A 23,520-nucleotide genomic window follows, 5' to 3' on the forward strand; every position below is an offset into this window, starting at 1 on the left:
TTCAGCGGCGATGTAATCACGCAGTCTGTCGTGTGCACTTGTACAGTGTGTTCATGAGATTAAAAAATGCGCGGTGGTCACATCTAATGTGAGCTCTGTATAAAAGTGAATGCAAATGCGTTGTGAAGAAAGAAAATAAATTCACCATCGTTGTTGAAAACAAGTCTGTTTATTTGTAAGTACGCAAAGTATAATCCGCTGAAGAAAAACACCTCAACAGGTTATGGGCCCAGGGATTTCAAGTAAACACAACATTCGGAAGACGTTTACCGCGTAGCTTAAATGAATGGACGGTGCTAAAAGGCCAACGTTATTTCCGAAAAAGTAAACGGGTTAGCAAAATAGCACGGTGGCTATATTAGCGGGAAAAATCCAGCTAATAGCCATACAGTACGGCACCTAGCTTAGCAGGAAAAAGTTCGGCTAATAAGTGCATGCAGCAAGCGGGCTACCGGCGGTGAATAACGGTGGAGACTGTTGCAAGTGTAGGCTGTATAACATTACCCTACAACAGAGACGACACGCTAGCAAGATGGCTAACAGCATCTCAAAGCATGTCGTCGCAACTCGTCTTCGGTGGAAAGGAAGATAAGTATGACATTTGGGAAATAAGATTCCTTAGTCATTTGCATTCGTTAAAATTAAAAGACACTATCTTGCATGAGTCTGGCGCAGAGGGAGACGCAGCTAAGTCAGCTGAAGACTTAAAAAGGAATGAGGACTGCTATGCTGAATTAGTGAGATGCATAGATGATAAACGCCTTTCCCTGATCCGTCATGACGCGCCAGATGATGGCAGAAAAGCCTTAAAAATATTAAAAGAACATTATTCGGTTAGAAGCAAGCCGCGGATAATTAGCTTGTATGCTACGCTGTCGAGACTCCGCATGGGTGACAACGAAACGGTCACCGATTACCTTATAAGGGCAGAGGACGCTATTTCAGCTTTAAGGGGCGCGAGAGAAGCCATGAGTGAGGGACTGTGCATAGCCATGATCCTAGAAGGGCGCCCTGACTTTTTCAAGCCGCTTGTAGTTCATGTCACGCAGAATGAAGACAGCGTAACCTTCACAGGTTTCAAGAGAAGGCTGAGAAACTACGAAGAGGCTGAAAGAAGGAGCGCAGCTGACAGCACGGACAACGTGATGAAGACGGCGACACGACAAGGCCGGCCTTCTACCAAAAGTCCAGGGAATAACAAAAGGGAAGAAACAGCGACCGTCACATGTTACAGGTGCGGAAGAAAAGGACACAAAGCGAAGGGCTGCAAAGCAAAAGTGTGGTGCAATTACTGCAAGAGGGACAACCACGCCGAGTCCATGTGCAGAAGAAAATGACAAGACGATACCAGAAAAGTGTTCGACGAGGATGAGGAGGTCGACGACCAGGACCACGTGTTTGAAGCAAAGCATCGCAAAGAGGAGAGAAACGACATCCCACAACGGAAGCCCCCGAACAAGGTGAAGATGAAAGGCATCATGGTGGACGGCGGCGCAACGTCGCACATTATTAACGACATAAAGAAGTTCATCAGCTTCGACAGCTCATTCAAGCCGGGCAGCCATTCGGTCAAGTTACCTGATGGAACAAAATGCAGCGGGATGGCCCAACGCAGAGGAAAGGCGTTGATCTACCTACGAGGCAGCGAGGGGAAACAACACAGAGCGCAGTTGCGAGACGCTCTGTACATGCCGTCTTACCCCTCTGACATCTTTTCTGTCGCCAGGGCTACAAATGGAGGAGCGACGATCACATTCAGAAAGGGGGACAGCTATATGGTCACCAAAAACGGTAACACTTTCAACATATATGAAAATGGTAACCTGCACTATTTCCCTACCTTTGATGAAAATGCAGATCATTGTAAAGCATGGTATGATGTACAAACATGGCATGAGATATTGGGTCATTGTAATCATGACGATGTGCAAAAAATTGCAAAGCGTGGTTAAAGGTATGGAGATAAAGGGTGGTACTGCAGGGCCAAAAACAGGTGTGTGAAGTGTGCATAAAAGGAAAATGTGTGCAGACAAGAAATCGGGAACCTGACACTAGAGCTAAAAAACCATTAGAATTGGTTCATACTGACATTACAGGCCCAATGCAAACACCAAGCATTGAAGGATTTAAATATGCCCAATCTTTTACTGATGATTATTCTGGTACAATGATGGTGCACTTCTGAAGTCAAAATGTGACACTGTACAAGCTACAGAACGTTTTCTGGCTCATATAGCGCCTTACGGTGAAATTAAATGTATTCGGTCAGACAATGGTACTGAATTTACCAGTAAGGAATTCAGAGGGTTAATGACCAAAAATAAGATCAGGCATGAAACATCCGCGCCGTACTCCCCTCACCGGAACGGCACAGTGGAGCGAGGGTGGAGAACCCTCGGTGATATGAGCAGATGCCTACTTATTGAAAGTGGTTTGCCAAATTACTTATGGAATTATGCTATGCAGACGGCAGCATACATAAGAAACAGGTGTTACAATAGGAGAACTAAGAAAACGCCATATGAAATGTTCACAGGAAAACTACCAAATGTATCAAAGTTACAAAAGTTTGGACCTGTGTGTTTTCCATATAAACAGGAAAAAGGAAAATTTGAGCCCCAGTGTGAACAGGGAATTTTCATCGGCTATGACAAAAATAGTCCAGCCTACCTGGTCTATTACCCTGAAATGGAAATGGTCCAAAAACACAGACTAGTGAAGTTCTCAAACAAAGCAGATAGAAGGGGAACTCAGACATCAGAGTCACACACAGGAGTTGACTACAGTGTGCTGGTACCAGTAGGGGTACCAGAGGTTACAACTGGTGACCGCGATGTCAATGATGAAAATGTTGTAAATGAAAATGTAACTGATATGAATTGTGGTGGTACTGAATCATTACCTGAACAGACTGTTGATGAAACTGTTAACAAAAGGTACCCACCTAGAGACAGGAGGAAACCTGCTCATTTCCAGGAATTCGAAATAGAGGACTCTGAGGAAAGTTTGAACATTTGCATTGACTCTTGTTACAGAGCGGTATGCGATACCCCTCAATCCCACCAGGATGACATTGCGTCCACAAAATCCAAACAATGGAAAAACGCAATGAGGGAGGAAATGAAATCACTTGAGGCAAATGAAATGTACAGCCTCACAGCATTGCCCCCAGGTAAAAGTGCAGTGGGGGGAAAATGGGTTTTTGCTTTGAAACGGGACATTGATGGTTCTGAAAAATACAAAGCGAGGTACGTAGCTAAAGGCTACAGTCAAAAACAAGGGACTGATTATGATGAAACATTCTCACCAACTGCTGATATGTCCAGTGTAAGGGTCATTATGCAGAAGGCTGCACAAGAAAGTTTAATTTTGCACCAAATGGATGTAAAAACAGCGTATTTACACGCGCCGATTGATTGTGAATTGTATATAGAGCAGCCGGAAGGGTTTGTGAAAAAGTCGACCTCAGGTGAAACACTTGTATGCAAACTTAACAAGTCACTTTATGGTCTTAAGCAATCTGGTAGAAACTGGAATGCACTATTACATGCTTGTCTATGTGACATGGTTTCAAACAAAATCCCGCAGATCACTGTGTATTCAAAAGTGAGCCAAAATTAAAAAGTGATCTTACTGATCTGGGTTGATGACCTCATTATAGCAGCTAGCAATGAGGCCATATTGCAAAATGTAAAGAAAATGCTCACACAGAGGTTTGAAATGAAGGATCTAGGTAAATTAAAGCATTTCTTAGGCATAGAGTTCACCCAGACAGAAGGGCAAGTCAAAATGTCGAAAACGAGATATGCCAAAAAATTTTGGAAAGGTTTGGAATGCAGGAGTGTAGAGTAAGAGAAACTCCTTGCGAACCAAAACTTGAATTTTCAGAAAATTCTGAAAAGATGCAAAATCCAAAAGAATACAGAGAAGCAGTGGGTAGTTTGCTTTACTTATCCACGTGCACCAGGCCTGACCTGAGCTATGTTGTCAGTAGCCTATCTAGACATTTAGCAGAACCTACTGAAGAACATTGGAAAACTGTAAGACATGTTTTCAGATATCTTGACTTGAAGGTACAACAAATCAGGAACTGACCTTTTAAAAGGGATGACAAAAATACTCTAAGACTAAGAGTGTTCACTGATGCTGACTGGGCATCAGATGCCTCCGACAGATGCAGCACTACAGGGTTTTGTGTCAATCTAAGTGAGGGAAGTGGTTTAATTTCATGGAAAACCAGAAAACAACAAACAGTAGCTCTGTCCACTTGCGAAGCGGAATATACGTATGTCTCTAGCAGCTGCAATCCAGGAGTGCCTTTATTTGGAGCAGTTACTAGAGAACCTGGACAACTACAAATATGGTCAGATCAAAATCTACAAAGACAATCAGGGCACTATAGCAATCGCTAAAAACCCAGTACATCGACAAAGGTGTAAACATATCAATATTAAATACCACTTCATTAGAGAAATTGTGAACAGTGGTAGAGTGATTTTGGAGTACTGTCCCGCAGAGCTGATGGTGGCAGATCTGATGACTAAACCAGCAATCAAGCTGAAACTGAGAAAGTTTAGTCAGGACATATTTGGCACTTAGATTGTGGTTAGCGCACAGAGCACGGTGCTTTTGTTTACATTATTAAGGTAAAGAAGGGACCTTATTTTTGTTGTTTATTTCCAGGTGAACCCCAGTAAGCCAAATTCGAGTGGGGGTGTTAACATGTATAAAAACTGTGTACTCTGGTGCGAATTTCCCTTACGGGTGTTTTGCATATTGTACTGTTTGTACCTTATGAGCCACCGTAGGTTCAGCGGTGATGTAATCACGCAGTCTGGCATGTGCACTTGTACAGTGTGTGCATGAGATATAAAAAAAGCGCGGTGGTCACATCTAATGTGAGCTCTGTATAAAAGTGAATGCAAATGCATTGTGAAGAAAGAAAATAAATTCACCATTGTATTTGAAAACAAGTCTGTTTATTTGTAAGTATGCAAAGTATAATCCGCTGAAGAAAAACACCTCAACAGGGGGGTAGCTTGGGACGCCGCACCCGGGACGCGAATCCGTATCTCCCACCCGGCAAGCGACAACGTTAACCAGTCGACTAAAGGATCCATGCCGTTAACCATGGGCCAAAGTGTCTACTTATCCATGCACGTTACACTCAGCCGGACCCTTTGGTCGACTGGTTAACGTTGTCGCTTGCGGTATGGGACACACGGGTTCGCGTCCTGACTGTGGCAATGGTCTCCCAGACTGCCCCCCGAATTTGCTACAATGTGTGTGTGTGTGTGTATATATATATATATATATATATATATATATATATATATATATATATATATATCCTGCTATACTTACATCACTTGGTCCCAAGATCAGCCCAGGACTTGCAGATGGTTTTTCAACTTTACAGAGGCAAACTTACAAACGTGGTACAGGGTTTAGTTGCTCTTTCTATACCGCTGACGGGGACTGGTAGGCAGCTTGCAGGTAATCCTTCCTGATCAGCAAAGTAAACTGAGGCAGATCTCTCCCTCAGAGAGCAGTACCTATAGTCCCCAAACATGCACCACGGACAACAATGCAGTTTTCATTCCAGCACTGATGTCATATGACTTTCGTTCATTGGGCTGATTACCAAACTCATCTATAGTATAATAATGATCACAGATGAAGAGGCTCGGTAGCCTTTGGCTAATGGGACCCGTTAGCCCCGTTAGCCCCAACGGACAACTGCATGGTTGTCCGTGGTGCATGTCTGGGTACTATAGGTATAGCTCTCTGAGGGAGAGATCTGCCTCAGTTTACTCATATATATATATATATATATATATATATATATATATATATATATATATATATATATATATACTACATAAACACACACACACACACACACACACACACACACACATATATATATATATATATATATGTATATATGTATATATATATGTAGTATATGGGGGTGAGTATGCCTGCTGGTGATATGATCACTCACTAGTCTTGCTAAATGAACATTCGGGTTTTGTCATACAACTGTCGTGGCCTGTGTTTGGGCCAGAGCGCAGGGGATAAAGCTCGCCGCATAGTTGTTGAAAACCTTTTGGAGAACTGTGACATATTATGTATGCAAGAGACATTTTTAGCAAAGCAAGAGCTGGAAAAACTAAACTCCTTCAATGAGAACTTTCGTGGGGCTGGGGAGTCTACAACTGACCTTGGCGTGGGAATAGTCAGAGGCAGGATACCAGGGGGTGTGGCTATTCTATGGAATAAGAAGCTTGACTCATTGATAAATGTGGTTAGGCTTGGTGTTGACTGGTGCATTGCAATACAGTTTACTCACAATGACAGGGAATTCTTTATCCTAAATGTGTATACACCCTATGAATGCCTGCAGAATGAGGATGAATATTTAAATAGGCTTGCATTCATCAATTCCTTTATTCAAGATAATACTTTTTCCAGTGTGTACGTCATTGGGGATTTGAATGCTGATATCTCAGACAGTAATTCGTTATTTGCTAATCACATGGTTCAGTTCTGTCAAGATAATAATCTTACGTATATTGTCAAGGAAAGTCTTGTTGCCTACAAATACCTTTACATACATAAGTGAGGCTTGGCACACTATGTCATGGCTGGACCACTGAATTTGCACTGCTGATGCACATGCCTCGTTGGGGAGTATGGATATTATGTATGGGGCAGCAACGACTGATCACATACCTCTTGCTATGGCTATAAATGTTGAACATCTGCCTGTGTTGTCTAGTAATGGAGATGGTGGTAATGCAGAAAAGTTGGACTGGTCAGCTCTTACAAAGGAGGACATCTTAGCCTATCATGCCCGTACAGATGAAACCTTGGGTAATATACATCTGCTTAGAGATGCAGTTATGTGCAGAGACATTAATTGTAAGGATATGAGGCATAGGAGAGATTTCTGCTGCATGGATGATGATATTGTTAGTACGCTGTATGAAGATAGTAAGCCCTACTACAAGTATAAGAATAAGACACATAACATCAGGTCTGGTTGGAACAAGTATGTCGCTGGGTATCATGAAGAAGCACGTGAAGCCTTTAAATCATGGGCTATGGCAGGCAAACCCAGACAAGGGGCCTGAGCTTGAACACAAGAAGCTCACTAATGCAAGATACAAGTACGCCATTCGCTTCATCTGTAAAAATGAGCAAGCCATGAGGGCAGATTCCATGGCTAAGAAGCTGCTAAGAAATGATCCTGCTAATTTTTGGAAAGAAGTGAGAGCTCTCAACAACTATAAAACATCTCTACCATGCACTGTTGATGGTATCTCCGGTACAGACAATATTGCTGAGTTATGGCGACAGCATTATAGTACCTTATTCAATTGTGTCCACAGTGATCTGTATAAGGTGGGCAATATTGAGAGTGATGATTCAATGGTGATCATGTCACACGAGGTGTACCAAGCTATAAACAAGCAGTCTGTTAACAAGGCAAGTGGCTTAGATCATATTACTGCTGAACACCTTAAATATGCCAGTCGAAGTTTAGCTCCTCTCCTTGTTATCTGTTTTACTGGCTTCATGGTTCATGGCTTGTTAGACTCAATGTTGTCTGTACTGTTAGTGCCAGGCATTAAGGACAAAGCTGGTAAAGTATGCAGCCTAGAGAACTACAGGCCTATAGCTCTAGCTAGCATACTGTCAAAAGTCCTAGAAAGAATACCACAGATAACCGGTTTGGTTTTAAAGCTAGACATGGCACTGATTTATGTATATATGCTTTAAAGGAAATTGTAAACAAATACAGAGGCCAAAACTCACCGGTTCTTATGTGTTTTATTGATGCTTCTAAAGCTTTTGATCGTGTTAATCATAGAAAGTTGTTTGTTAAATTGAGTCAAAGAGGGGTGCCTAAATACATTGTGAGAATTCTGGCTTATTGGTATGCCCACCAGACTATGCAGGGGAAATGGGGTAATAGTATTTCAGCCCCATTTGGGGTTAGCAGTGGTGTCAGACAAGGGGGAATTCTGTCTCCAGTTCTCTACAATTTATATATTGATGATTTGTCCAAGCAGCTGAAAGCTTGTAACACTGGGTGCATGACCGGTAATACCTTGGTGAACCATACTATGTATGCAGATGTCCTTGTCATTCTTAGTCCCTGTAGTGCTGGTCTCCAGCAGCTCCTTGATATACACTCACTGGCCACTTTATTAGGTACACCTTGCTAGTACCGGGTTGGACCCCCTTTTGCCTTCAGAACTGCCTTAATCCTTCGTGGCATAGATTCAACAAGGTACTGGAAACATTCCTCAGAGAGTTTGGTCCATATTGACATGATGGCATCACGCAGTTGCTGCAGATTTGTCGGCTGCACATCCATGATGCGAATCTCCCGTTCCACCACATCCCAAAGGTGCTCTATTGGATTGAGAACTGGTGACTGTGGAGGCCATTTGAGTACAGTGGATACATTGTCATGTTCAAGAAACCAGTCTGAGATGATTCGAGCTTTATGACATGGCGCGTTATCCTGCTGGAAGTAGACATCAGAAGATAGGAACACTGTGGTCATAAAGGGATGGACATGGTCAGCAACAATACTCAGGTAGGCTGTGGCGTTGACACGATGCTCAATTGGTACTAAGGGGCCCAAAGTGTGCCAAGAAAATATCCCCCACACCATTACACCACCACCACCAGCCTGAACCGTTGATACAAGGCAGGATGGATCCATGCTTTCATGTTGTTGACGCCAAATTCTGACCCTACCATCCGAATGTCGCAGCAGAAATCGAGACTCATCAGACCAGGCAACGTTTTTCCAATCTTCTATTGTCCAATTTTGGTGAGCCTGTGCGAATTGTCGCCTCAGTTTCCTGTTCTTAGCTGACAGGAGTGGCACCAGGTGTGGTCTTCTGCTGCTGTAGCCCATCTGCCTCAAGGTTCGACGTGTTGTGCGTTCAGTGATGCTCTTCTGCATACCTCGGTTGTAATGAGTGGTTATTTGAGTTACTGTTGCCTTTCTATCAGCTCGAACCAGTCTGGCCATTCTCCTCTGACCTCTGGCATCAACAAGGCATTTTTGCCCAACAGAACTGCCGCTCACTGGATATTTTCTCTTTTTCGGACCATTCTCTGAAAACCCTAGAGAAGGTTGTGCGTGAAAATCCCAGTAGATCAGCAGTTTCTGAAATACTCAGACCAGCCCGTCTGGCACCAACAACCATGCCACGTTCAAAGTCACTTAAATCACCTTTCTTCCCCATTCTGATGCTCGGTTTGAACTGCAGCAGATCGTCTTGACCATGTCTACATGCCTAAATGCATTGAGTTGCTGCCATGTGATTGGCTGATTAGAAATTTGCATTAACGAGCAGTTGGACAGGTGTGCCTAATAAAGTGGCCGGTGAGTGTATGTTCTGTGTATGGTGTGGAGCACGATATCAAATACAATGCTACTAAGAGTGTTGTCATGATCTGCAGAACCAAAGAGGTCAATCATCTAAAATTTCCTGATTTTAAATTGTCTGATAGTAATCTTGGGGTATGTAATAAGGTGAAATATCTTGGGCACTATATTACTGAACAAATGACAGACGATGATGATATTTATAGGCAATGCCGCATGATGTGTGCACAAGCAAACACTCTGTCACGCAAGTTTGGTATGCGTTCAGTTTGTGTGAAGATGTCTCTGTTCAGAGCATATTGTACAACACTCTATATTTGCACACCTGTGGTCAAACTATAAGAAAGCAAGCTTACAGAGGCTTCGGGTAGCTTATAATGATGCCATGAGAATACAGCTAAAAGATCTAGATGGTGTAGTGCAAGTGAAATGTTTGTGGCTGCAGGAGTCAGGACCTTTCAGGCTCTTCTAAGAAATCTTATGTATAAATTGATTTACCGGCTCAATGACTGATAATGTAATCATCAAGAGTTTGACTAATATAAGATTCAGTGCCACATGCTACCAATCCCGGCTGTGGGACCACTGGTATAGCTGCCTTTTTTCAACACACTGACTTGTTCCATTTATGTCATTTTATTGTGTTTACTCTGTGCATTGCCTAGAGTTTGTCTTTTACCTATTTGTCTTTGTCTGTTATGGACCCTGAGTCTGCAATAACGTTTTTGAATTGAATTGAATATATATATTTATATCCTTGTTAACATGTACTTTCTCAAAATGACAATAGGTGTCACCAAACAGCAAGCATCAAACATATGCCTAGACGTAACAACAGGTTACTGTTGTTAGTTCTAAGCATACATGTTCAATACTCTACATATGGGATTCTCAATGGCGTACGTTTACTACACCGGTGGAGGTCGCTTCAGTCATTGCTCACACCTGGACCGTGATTCCTATAACACAACTCCTTTCAGTAATTCCCGCAATTCCAAAACAGGACACCGCAACAGGGCTCCCATTCTTTCTAGAAAACAATTTTCCAGGACTTTACAAGTACATTTTTCATGACGTTTGCATGAATAAACATGAAAGCTATTGACTGTCAGTGGATTGCTCAGCAGTCTGAATGGACTGTAACTTTTAGCAGGTTAGTGACCACAACCCCCAAACTTAAAGCACCGATCTGCAATTTCTACTAGAAATATGAATAAAATATATTCGAAAAAAAATACGCTGAAAGCAGTGGATGTCACGTCTATGTGATCATAGTGGATAAAAAAATCAAACATTACAAATTTTCCATTACCTCAACACTGTTTATAGAACATTTGATCAATTGTGTAATTTTCGAGGTGTTGACCGTGACTGGAAAACTAATTTCTAGTTTTTCCATGACGATTGGGAACACTGACAAAGCCACACGTTTGGCCATTCACGCCCATTCTACCCATAATGCGTTAGATGGCAGTATGTATGTCAGTCCTGAGATTCGTTGAAATGTGTCTGTTGATCAAACTGAATTTGGCAATTTGGAATAAAATGACGAGTGTACCAGAAGCCGGCACGACTAGATGCGAACAGTCCAAATGCTGGGCACAAAGTGGATTTTTTTTGGGGACAGAACGCTTGCAGTTTCGCTCTTTCCCACTAGTCGGCGTATAAGGACACGTAATATGCTTGAAACGAGAGAACGAATTGATGCAGGCATGGCCAATGGGCAGAGGGGAAACCGCTGGACCTTCAAGGTATTCAGTGAATACCCAAGAAAAAAAAACCATTGAAATAATTTTTGTACTCCTAATAAATGTTTAATTATTTTCATTCACTGAAATAATAGTAATAATTTCTAGATCATTGTTGTAAACTTAAATAATAATAATACATCAATCTTATATAGCGTTTTTCTAATACTCAAAGTCGCTTTACAGTAAACGGGGTTAAACAAGACGACAGATAAACATAACACAGACATACAGGGGTGGATGGGAAGGGGGGCTACGAGAGGGAGAAGCGGCAGGCACACAATGCCAGCAGTACTCTCCGAGTAACATGTCTTTGACTAACATGTCTTGGCAATATGTCTTAGCTATGTCTAAGGAAATGACTAATATGTCTTGGCAATGTCTTGGCTATGTCTAAGGCAATCACTAATACATCTTGGCAATGTCTTGAACTAATATGTCTCAGCACATAAAGTCGAAAACCGCTCATTTCGACTTCATATGTGCCCGCTGGCCTTTTTCACTGAAGGGGGCTGGTGATTAATTCATGACCATTTAATGTCTGAATGTAGAAACGTACACCTTTGTTGTCTTTATGCATGCTCAATAATCCAAGTAAGGAAATCCCAGAAAGTTTAACCAGTTCATCTGGACGTAACGTTTATTGACAGAAACGTTTCACCACTAATCTAAGTGACCTCATCAACTGCAGGTATCCCCTGCAGGTATCCCCACCCCACATAGCAAAATTGTTGTGGCTCGGACCCGTCCCACACCCGACATTTCATCCTACCCACATACGGCACTTGGGCGGTCCACTTCTGTTTGCCAGATCTGGGCCAGAACCAAGCCATAGCAATGCCGCATGTGCCCCATATTTGCCAAAGGTGGCCCACATTTGTTTTGTGATATGTGGGCCATATTCACCATTTACCACACAGGCCACTTCAGGGTCACATTCAGATTACATGTTGCCAAGAGCACCACATCTTTGCCACAAAAAAGGCCCACTTTTGATTTGGCATATTTGGGCCATATTTACTATTAAACATGTGGGCCACTTCAGGCTCACATCCATTTTGCCAGGGCCAGAAGAAGGCCATCAGTGCCACATCATTGCCTGAAGTGGCCCACATCCTTATAAATAATACAGTGGCACAACGACTGAAAACAACGATCGGTTTCATATGCAAATTGCCGTGACATTTAAATGGTCATGTGTACTATGCACAGAGGATTTGGGGATGGTTGCAATCACAGCATTGTAAGATGGCGACAAACTAGCAGTCAACCGGACACTGCACCACTGAGCTGACTACATCCCCACCGACACAACGGCTGGGAAGCGGAGAAATCCCACATTGAACAGGCCCTGGTTAAGTGTGGTTATTCTAACTGGGCGTTTGTCAAAGCCAGGAAGACGCCCAAAAAGTGGACCAGCCGATCGAAGAGAGGGGAAGGACCACAGCTGTATGTGGCGGGAGTGTCGGAACATTTGAGATGTGTATTTTCCAAACACCGCGTCTCAGTTGCTTTCAAACCTCAAAACATGCTGCACCAGGAGTTGGTCCACTTCAAGGATCGGGTCCCCTGGCACAAACAGAGCAATATAGTGTATGCTGTTAAGTACAAGGAGGATTGCCGTGACTTGTATATTGGGGAAACCCAACAGACGCTGGCCAAGAGGGTGGCACAACACAGAAAAGCTAATGCGTCAGGCCAGGACTTCGCAGTCTACACCCAATCTATGGGCCAGTGGCTGATTCAACTTCTGTGGTACACTTTTTGCTGTTGTTGTTTTGTTTGTTTGTTTGTTTGTTTTGGGGGGGGATTTTTCCCTATTTTTCTCCCAAATTTTACCCATCCAATTACCCCACTCTTCCGGGTCGTCCCGGTCGCTGCTCCACCCCCTCTGCCAATCCAGGGCAGGCTGCAGACTACCACATGCCTTCTCCTATACATGTGGAGTCGCCAGCGCCAGGCCAGCCGCTTCTTTTCACCTGACAGTGAAGAGTTTCACCAGGGGGACATAGCGCTTGGGAGGATCATGCTATTTCCCCCAGTTCCAACTCCCCCCACCCCGAACAGGCGCCCCGACCGACCAGAGGAGGCGCTAGTGCAGCGACTCGGACACATACTCACAACCGGCTTCCCACCCACAGACACAGCCAATTGTATCTAGGGCCCCCCGACCAAGCCGGAGGTAACACGGGGATTCAAACCGGCGATCCCCGTGTTGCTAGACCGCCCCTCAATTTTGTTATTTTGCTTCAAAATTTATATGGTCACCCTTGAAATCAATTAATCAATCAAAATTTGATTAATCAAAACACAATATAGTACATTTTGTACATTACCAATCAGTGCAAAGTACTTAACACTATGTCAAAATGGTTGCACGGATAGAAAGTCGATGACAAAATAACTAAACAAAAGAAAAGCAGAGAATAGAAGGGATGGGATAAAGAGAAAAAAAAAATTGAAAATATTCAAATTTACTTTTTTCTCTTTATCCCATCCCCTCTATTCTCCGCTTTATTTATCTATTCATTTATATATTTATTTATCTATAAATTATTTAAAATTTCTATATACATTTATTTATTTTTAAGGAAATATAAAGGAATACAAAAATACACAATAACATGACAAACTCCGAAATTGAATCAACAGTACCATAGCGGCTATTAAGAAAGTGGATTCAGAGAGAGAGAGATAAGGGTCAGAGAGAGAGAGAGAGAGAGAGAGAGAGAGAGAGAGAGAGAGAGAGAGAGAGAGAGAGAATTCCTGCTCAGATGAGCCGTAAAAGAATGCATGATGTCCCAGGGAGCAAGCTGCCACACGTCCCGTACAGCCGACAGGTAGACAGAAACTCAGGCTTTCTGCTGTAATGTCACTCGACCGACTCTCTCCAGCCAGACACTGACAGAATTAACAGGGGAAATGAAAGGATACCGAACCATCAAATATACCCTATTTGTCTGTTGTTATGTATTCTGGGTAAGTTGCAAAATGTGTTTTGACTAGTTTTTTTTTTATTAAATTTTTCGAAGCAATAAACTCAACTTGAGTTTATTGCTCAATATCTAAACCACTACTGATTTGCTCATCTATAGTGCCTGCTATTTTGTAAGCGCAAAGAAAATATGACATGGCTTGGAAGGTGATATTTATTTACACGCCACAGATCTTCTTTTTTTTTTGACAGGAAAGTTAATTTTTATATGTGTAAAAACCAACATAACTGTGTCTATACTGGGTCGGTTGGACATAATCTTAAGAACGCCAGCCTCATGTTTTAGCCATAATTAGTCACAAACCATTGCCGACATAAGAAAACTTAGTGTTTGCCATAAGTCATTTAAAAAATAAGGGTATGATAGTGGTCACCTCTTAGTTGAGTCATGATGTGTTACAAAACTCAAACAAGAGTAGTTAAACGATATTTTCCACTACTTTTTCAGGTAGCAAGTGCTGTCCTTATAGCTGTGGGGGTATACGCAAAGGTTGCCAAAGAGAAAGGTAAGTTACCAGTCTATCCACCATTCAACAACAGATAACTCACATGCTCAATGCTATGTAAGACTTTCAGCTAGTACATGGTGTGTGTGTGTGTGTGTGTGTGTGTGTGTGTGTGTGTGTGTGTGTGTGTGTGGGTGTGTGGTGTGTATGCAGATGTTGTCGACACACTGATGGTAGACCCGGCGCTGGTGTTGATCAGTGTTGGATCTGTGATGTTCATGATAACGTTCCTCGGCTGCTATGGGGCACTGCGTAACAACAGCTGCCTGCTGAAGACAGTAGGTATCTCACCTGCTCTGAGACCAACGGGTTAGGAGCACAGTAGCCCCCCCCCCATGCAGATTTTTTCTTACATATGAGACTCTCAATTTCAACATCTGCCCTCTTCAACTGGCAAATCAGAAGTCATGCTTAACCACAGACTGCTGCTCTTCACCTGGCAGGGATACAGGTCTGTCATAAGGTCTAAGGAATTGAAAGTCCAGTTCAATTAAATTTAATCATACTTACCTCTGGCTTGGTCGGGCATCCCTACAGACACAATGGTCGTGTCTGCGGGTGGGAAGCCGGATGTGGGTATGTGCCCTGGTCACTGCACTAGTACCTCCTCTGGTCGGTCGGAGCACCTGGCAAAACTCCTCACTGTCAGGTGAAAAGAAGCGGCTGACAACTCCACATGTATCGGAGGAGGCAGGTGGTAGTCTGCAGCCCTCCCCAGATCGGCAGAGGGGGTGGAGTAGCAGCCGGGACAGCTCAGAAAATAGGGTAATTGGCCAAGTACAATTGAGGAGGAAAAAAAAAGGGAGGGGGGGATCCAAATAAACAAAAACAAAACAAGTGTCTCAAGCAGCTAGATAATAATCCTATTTCACTCTCCAAGTGAGTCCCCTCACGAAATGAAAATTCCTATTTCTGAATGTTTCCTTCTTTTGATGTTGCAAGATGCATTATGAGATTGTGTATGCAGCTTGAAGAAAGAGTTTGGTTGTCTACCTGAGGTGGTCTAAGAAACTGTAAGACTTTCTTTCCCCATGTGTCTCTATGGCCCTATTTGCACTTGGACTCTTTATGCAAATAAGTGTGACTGGATTGTTTTCCATTCACCCGAGACACGTTTCAGTGCCAGGTGTAAATGGGAATGTAGGGCCAACACTGGAACAAACTAAGAAGGGTCAGAGGTCGTCAATTGGTGTGTTCATTGTGTCTCCAGTTTCTAGGAATATTGGTGGCCATCCTCTTACTCCAGATAGCTGCTGCTGTGCTCGGCTACCTCTTTACTCACACGGTAATGTTACGCTGGTTTGGTTGAAAATATTTTTGTTAAAAAATGTCCTTTGAATGAGTTTGATGTTTCAGGTATCTGGGCTGTATTTAAAGGAAGTGTTGTAACCAGATCTTGTGCTGTCAAGCTTCGGTGAAGACTTCAACATGAGTTGAATGTTAGAGGAAATATGCATTAGTGAGAGTGGGGACGTTAAAAGAAGTGATCGAATTCTCGCTTTCCATTAAGCCTCATGACACTTAGAGAGTTTCGAATTTAAGTGCTGCAATCCATACCCCCCCATCCATACTCCCATACCCTTCCATACGCCAATACCCCCCATACCCCCCCCCCACACACACACAGACACACACTCGATGAGTATGGTGTTATTTTTGTGCCTATATTTTGAGCGCACAAATGAATCTTTTGTACACGCACAAATAAATGTTTTGTACACGCGTAAACTTAATTTCGAAGAGAAATGTATCATCGTGCAAATAATTATTAATTTTGAGCAAAGGAAAATCTATTTTGTACTCAATAATATTAATAAATAAACGATTACAAAAGCATAACTTACTGGGCGCTGTGTATTAGTTGGACATATTTGATTTTCATCAGGAACATCTCGTCTCTTCTCCTCCAATCGCCATTGGTCATTGGCATCATTGGAAATGTTGTGATTGGAGATCAGGCCAGCCACTCATTTTAAGTTTATGCGTGTACAAAACATTAATTTGTGCACTCAAAATATAGGCACAAAAATAACGCCATAGATGTGGGGGCTGATAAAACAAACAAATTGTTGGATTTGTGTCATTTGCGTTAGCATCAAAGCCATGGCTAATGTTTTGTACATATATGATGTTGATAATGCGTTTATGAAATGTCGCTTCACACTCTTATGCCATCTAGGTAATGGAGAGGACACAAAAGCTGATGATGAAAGCTATAGTCCGCTACAGGGAGGACCAAGACCTGGAAAATCTTATTGATTTTATACAGAAGAAGGTACAGAAGTTAACAAAGAATTAACCATGATTAACAAACATGTTTTTTTCCTTCAAGTTGCAGCTCTCAAGTGATAAATGGCTGCTACCTTCTTCATGTTTGTCTTATTAATTTATTAGTTGGGAGGCCACTACGATTTCTAAATGAGCTCTGGGTCAGCAGAATATAACTTGTAAATATCAGCAAGGGTTACTGAATTCTCCTGATAGAGACAAATTACATGAGCCTCGGCCATCCTAATGCCCAGAGCAGAGTTTACTGAGGGTTTAGACTACTACTTCTCTGTTTGACTTTATCTTCTCTTGCTTTGCTTTGATTTGTTTTTATTCACACTGAATTATACAGGTCAGGATTAAAGTGAAATTACACAGGATGCTTTTAAAGAGCGAAGGTCCAAAAGTGATCATCACGTTTATTTTGTACTCTGTTACTTGTTTCAGGAAGGTTCTTTAGAAACACTCTCTATGAAGAATTATTATTAATCTATTAATTAACCTATAGGGATTTGCCTCCGTTTCTGCCACATGAACAGAAAATTGTATACACTCTATCTCACTGGTTTTTAAAGTTTTGTTTCACATTAAGTAATATCAACTTAGTACTAATAAAAGTAATACATAGCTTTTCTGTAAAAACAATTTCTAATCTTTTTTTCCCCCCCATGACTCTGACCGTTATGAATCGATGACCTTGTATTTGTAGTTCCAGTGCTGTGGAGTCCAGAACTTCATGGACTGGTCCCATAACGTCTACTTTGAATGTTCTGACACCAACCCCAGTCTGGAGGCCTGCGGTGTCCCCTTCTCCTGCTGTGTCCACTTACAAAACCAGGTCGGCACCGTCATTGGTCTAATGGTCAGAGACTGGTTTTGATCTGATCTGACTTAGTGTGTACACCTATATACTAGTCAGTGATCCACACATGCTAAACAATACACACAACATGACCCAGTAGGGCTGAAGTCAAAACTGCACCAACCGGGGGCATCCAGGTAGCGTGGCGGTCTATTCCATTGCCTACCAACATGGGGATCGCTGGTTCAAATCCCTGTATTATCTCTGGTTTGGTCGTGCATCCCTACAGACACAGTTGCCCGTGTCTGCGGGTGAGAAGCCGGATGTAGATATGTGTCCTGGTCACTGCAATAGCGCCTCCTCTGGTCGGTCGGGGCACCTGTCCAGGGGGGAGGGGGAACTGGGGGGAATAGTGTGATCCTCCCACGTACTATGTCCCCCTGGTGAAACTCCTCACTGTCAGGTGAAACTCCTCACTGTCAGGTGAAAAGAAGCGACTGGCGACTCCACATGTATCGGAGGAGGCATGTGGTAGTCTGCAACCCTCCCCGGATCAGCAGAGGGGATGGCGCAGAGACCGGGACGGCTCGGAAGAGTGGGGTAATTGGCCGGGTACAATTGGGGAGAAAAAAAAGAGGGGGGGCAAACTGCACGAACCAAAATCTGTGTCTAGTTTTTGTCCAAATTCAAGGTTTTCAATATCTAAGACTAAACGGATGTTGTCATAGACAACAACCATTAATCGACAGTCATTGATAACCATCAAAAAATTACAATACACAAAATGAGAGTGTCTTTAGGATTCGACAGTAATTATAGTACACGCACCATCACGAAGAGAACAAAACTTCGGGCATGAGCGTCTTGTACGTTAAGCTCATTATCTGAGCTAGACTTCAGTCATTCAGCTAATGTGTTGGAGCATTACTCACCAATTCACACACAGCTGCAACACATAGTGAACAATAGATGCTGCTGCCATGACGAAAACTTCACTACTAGGATCAAGGGAGATTTGTCTGATTTAACTCGAACTGATGGAAAACACATTTGGATTAAATTTTCTCAAATGGTCATGTTGTAACTGCCAAATAGTAGCGTGCAAATTACCTCAGACACTTCCCACTTTTAACTTGTGTGCACATCTTTTCTGATGCCCCAGACGGTGTTAAACACCATGTGTGGCTATGGGATGCAGGACTTGGAGGAGAGCTCTGCTGGGGGGGACATCTACACCGTGGGCTGTGTGGAGAAGATCATCTGGTGGGCCAAACGTAATCTGTTCTTGGTGGCTGGCCTGACTGCAGGTTTGCTCTTACTTGAGGTAAGCATGGCAATATTTCTGACCGGTCAAGCTGTCTGAGAATTATTTGTAGAGATAATTTTTACACTATTGTGATTAAAAAAAAAAAAGAAGAAAAAAAAAGTAGCAGCTGAATTCAAAATCATCCTTCCTTATCTTGGAAATCTAATGGTTCCAATTTGGAGTTTTCATTCAGTTATCTTTGGACAGAAGTTTGTCCTTTAGAAAAGCACCATTGCTCATCTCAGTTTTGTTTTATCAGTTATTTAGATTACTCTTTTCAAATGCTCCAGATCTCATGTTGAAATGAGTCTTTGTATTAAATCATTAACAAATTATTTTATGTTTCATACAGCCATCTATCGTTCAGTGTCCTGATTCTGGCTCTTTAATTAAGTGTTTGCTTTTAGCTGAGATGAACATTTACTTAAGATGATATGTTAGAAAATTGGCATATGTTAGCCATTTTTACCTGAAACCTGAAATACATTCACATATAGATGACTCAATCTGGAGATTATAACTTTGTTCTTTACACATCATGCTTCACGAGCTTGTCAGCACTACCATCATCAGAGTTTGCTTCTTTTTTTTTTTTTTTTTTTTAGATTAAACTGATTGTGATGTGTGTTGGAGCTTTGGAAGGCGGCCATCTTAATTTTGTGTTTGTTTACTTTGGCAGATCTGTATGATCTCCTTAGCTGCTGCTCAGATCTATAGAATAAAGAAAGTTCAACAACAGCGGAGAGAGAAAGATCTCAGGGAGATGTCCTTCAGCAGGGAAAGGAAAGACAGCTACTGGTACCCTGCCTTTAGTGACTTCAAGGACGAATGAGATCTGCTTCAGCTAGGAGAGCAGCCACGCTATCTGCTGATGTTGGATCAGATTCTTCTTCCCCCAATTCAAACAGATAAGAATCATATCTGAGTTTGGACAGGGGTGATCTCTTTGAAAACCCTTTGTAAGATGGCTGGATGGAACTGAATGTTGATTACAGTATAAGACACCGCTGGGTTTACCTTGTGAACGTACGACCAGCATGTTGTTGGCAAACTGTTAACAAACACTTTGAAGACCCAGAGAACAGAGTGGTCCAGTTCTGATTCCCAAAACCCACGAGTAAGCTCACATTTCCCCAACATTCTCTTTGTATGGGAAATATGAATGGGGTTTTTGTTAAATGCCTCAAATACAGTCTGTAGTCAACATGATTTAATGAGTAATTTAAATGAGGTTGAATTCGGAGGCATACATAGATAGCCATAGAAAAGCAAGTTATAAACAAATGGTGGTCACATAAAAACATAGATTAGTCTACCCTGCTGAAAAAAACATCAGAAACCAGTACAAGAATCCTGATCGTGTCCAATAGAATAAACTATCAGCACCATCAGTTCAGTGTGTTTTTGGACGCTGATCAAATAGTTTTGTTTCCATACGAAACTATAAATCTGATCCTGATGGTTTCCAATAAGAGTACAACATGTCATGATGGTTTGCATTAGACATACAAATACAGACCATTAAAAACCATCAGAAAAAGCTGTATTTTGACGTTTTTTTTTTTTAAAGCAGGCTAACCTTAGTGATTACATCAAGGATATTTATCTTTACCCAATTCAACAAAACCTCTTTTTGTTTGTGTTGCCCATGGACCTCATTTAACCTATTTAATAAAAACTTCACAAATTTTTCCCTTGGAGACAGGGTGGAAGTAACCCATGACGAAGCTAAATTCAGGGTTTTTCCTCCCAAAAAATATAATCTTTGAACCACTTTAGAAATACATGTCTAGTTTTGTCCCATTTTGAAAATGCGAGTGATTGAGCGAGTGGGCGAGTGTTTAAAAAAAAAAATCATTCACAAATATCACTTCTTATATTGACAGATGGATGTATTTGTATTAACCATTGAAAGCTTCACTAAAAAGTATTATATGAGATTATTTTATAGTAGTGCATTATTTCCCCGAAATGTGTTAAAAAAACTCTGATAAGAACAACACTTGTTGATTACCATTCTCCCATTTCCTCACTTCAACCAATCCTGATCCCTACTTTTCATGCAAATATATTTTTAGAGCAGCCATTACCTTTAGATCAATCAAGTTTTTTACCAGAAATATAAAAACAAACTTAAAAGCCTTCAAACACACACTGATATTGGCGGTTATCTATATGTAACAACAGCTAGCATTGAGCTAAGCTGTTAGCATGTGCCGATTAACTGTAGTTACAACGTTACAATGTTACAATTTCATTTAGCAGACACTTTTATCCAAAGCAATATACATCTGAGAGTTAATACAACACAAGCAAGGATCTAGTCAGGAGACAACAACGTAAGTAAGTGCCAAAAAACTAGGTTCAGGTCCGATAAGACATAGGTGTCAAAAGGCAGTGCACAAAGGTGTAACCAGGTTAAAATTAATGTTTTTATTTTATTTTGTTTGAGTATGAAATATCACCAAATCCTGTCTGTGTGCTGTTATTTGTGTTTACTACATTTTATTTTATGTCATTATTTACTTTTATGTATGTTTTACAACGACCGTCATATACGTGTACTGTCGCTTTAAGAGAGAGGTCTTGTGGGTACACGGAAGAGGGAACGCGGGAGAGGCCATTTTTGTTTTGTGGGAGGAGTCTCAAGCAGCGATCGAGCCGAGCCACGCGTGTTTCTTACCGTAGGACAGTTTTGCTGGTTGAGGAGAACGTAACCTTGAGTATCCCTGTAAGAAGATACTGCAAGCTGTGGGATAAAATACTTGTTTATCCTTTCTTACATCGGAGTCCCGTGGATGGTTTCTCCTTCTAATGCACACGAGTGAAGTCCGGGCAGTGGTTGAACTTCGACCCCCACGTCCGTAAGAAACACCGCTGCCGCTGGAGGACTGGACGTTTGTCGAAGGGTTTGAAACCAAAATAAATGGCGAGGTGGGCCAAATAGAGTCCTGTGTGTCCCCCCTCCTTCCTTGATCATGATGATGATGATGATGATGATGATGATGAGAGACTGAGGGCCCCCCACAACACCTGGGGCCCCACCCAACTAGAACACAACGCAGAGCTACTGATGAGAGTGACGGGCGTGCAGCAGGCTGACCAGCATAGGACTGCCCCCGTTACATTGGTGCCGTGACCCTCCTGGATCCTGAGAGTGACATCAGTTGCTCGCCGCGGGAGGCTGCTGTCGTCATCAAGCCCCAGACGTCCTCAGGTATTTCTATAGACTGTACGCTCATGTTACAGTGGACTGGAGTTGAGCTGTGTGGACCTGGACAGTCATAGCTGTGGTTACCATGGACTGGGCTTGTGAACAGGACATTTGTATATACTGAAGGAAGAAAAACACACGAAAAAAAAGAAGAAAAAAAGGTTAATGTTGATGTGATTGAAGGACTCGTGTGAATAATCTATTGATCTAAACTACTGGATATGTGCATATGTGATTAATCTATTGGTGAATTTGTTGATTGTGTGTGATTGTTTCAATCTCTTAGTGATTTCTAGATTCAATTATTTAAATGAATTGCGCTTTTCACTTTTTTATTTTATTTTTTATTTTATCTGAGTGTTAGAGGTAGGAACATGGCAGAGGGTGGTTCGTACGTAGGTGGGGGTAACATTGCTGATCAGGATCTTTTGGATCGCCAGTGTGCTATGGAGAGTGGGTACCAGTTAGATGTGGGTGGGGGTTTACGGCTAGGTGTAGGTAGGAGTTTCGGGCAGCTCTTAGAGGGCGGGGAACCAGACACCAGAGCACCAGGACCTAGAGACCCGACCACATTTGGCACTCCTCAGTTCACCTCCACACGCTACGTAGAACGGGCCAGGCCAGGTATCAGCGAAGGGGCTGTGCTAGGTAACAGCGAGCAGCCAGTGGGTGAGTTAGCCATGCTCATTACTCGGTTAGCAGAGAAGATAGGAGAGTCAATCACTGCTAAGCTGCAGGAAACACAAATGCTTAGAAACACACACACAGACAGTGCTAGGTCTGCTGAACAGCATTTGGAGACAGCTCCTAGTGTTAGAGTAGTAATGCAGACAGACGCTAGGGAGCCTCCTATTTTCAGGGGCGATAGCTCTGATAAGTTTACAGTTCATGAGTGGGAGAGCCTTATGACTTTGTATTTGAGGAAGTGAGCCATTCCAGTTAGTGAGCAGTCACATGAGATTCTAGCTAAGCTTATGGGGAAAGCAGGGGACGTGGTGAGGATAAAGCTGCGCAACACATCTGTCGACCACATAGCGAACCCCCACATTATTTTTGATGTACTGAAGCAACACTTTAGTGACCTCACATACTCGAGCATGCCCCTGGCGGACTTTTACAGTACGCTGCCCAAGCCAGGTGAGGACGCTATGGAGTATTGGATTAGGCTTAATAAAACAGTGGAGGTGGCTGACGAATGCTTGAAGTGGCAGGGCCGTAGTATTGAAGAGCCAAGCCACGAGGTAAGCATGATGTTTATCAAAC

At 42.4% G+C, this 23,520-nt stretch overlaps 1 protein-coding gene across 1 annotated transcript; it reads left to right on the top strand.

Annotated features, from left to right (window-relative positions):
* The first annotated feature begins 14,004 nt into the window (after window positions 1-14,004).
* zgc:113223 (uncharacterized protein LOC541424 homolog) lies at window positions 14,005-19,893 on the top strand. Its single transcript, XM_056277855.1, has 8 exons — window positions 14,005-14,145; window positions 14,610-14,667; window positions 14,821-14,945; window positions 15,878-15,952; window positions 16,847-16,942; window positions 17,645-17,773; window positions 18,900-19,061; window positions 19,723-19,893. Exons 1-8 carry the CDS (start codon window positions 14,089-14,091, stop codon window positions 19,873-19,875), a joined length of 855 nt encoding a protein of 284 aa, XP_056133830.1. The 5' UTR covers window positions 14,005-14,088; the 3' UTR covers window positions 19,876-19,893.
* Window positions 19,894-23,520: the final 3,627 nt, after the last annotated feature.

This window comes from Lampris incognitus, chromosome 3, assembly GCF_029633865.1.
Source record: "Lampris incognitus isolate fLamInc1 chromosome 3, fLamInc1.hap2, whole genome shotgun sequence".
In the NCBI taxonomy this organism is placed as follows: Eukaryota; Metazoa; Chordata; class Actinopteri; order Lampriformes; family Lampridae; genus Lampris; species Lampris incognitus.

Excerpts from the sequence above, each read along its gene's own strand:
- zgc:113223 (XM_056277855.1), top strand. The coding sequence starts at position 14,089 with ATGAAAGGATACCGAACCATCAAATATACCCTATTTGTCTGTTGTTAT. Across the intron at positions 15,953-16,846 it reads GCTACCTCTTTACTCACACG|GTAATGGAGAGGACACAAAA; the intron begins GTAATGTTACGC and ends TATGCCATCTAG. Across the intron at positions 16,943-17,644 it reads TTGATTTTATACAGAAGAAG|TTCCAGTGCTGTGGAGTCCA; the intron begins GTACAGAAGTTA and ends TTGTATTTGTAG.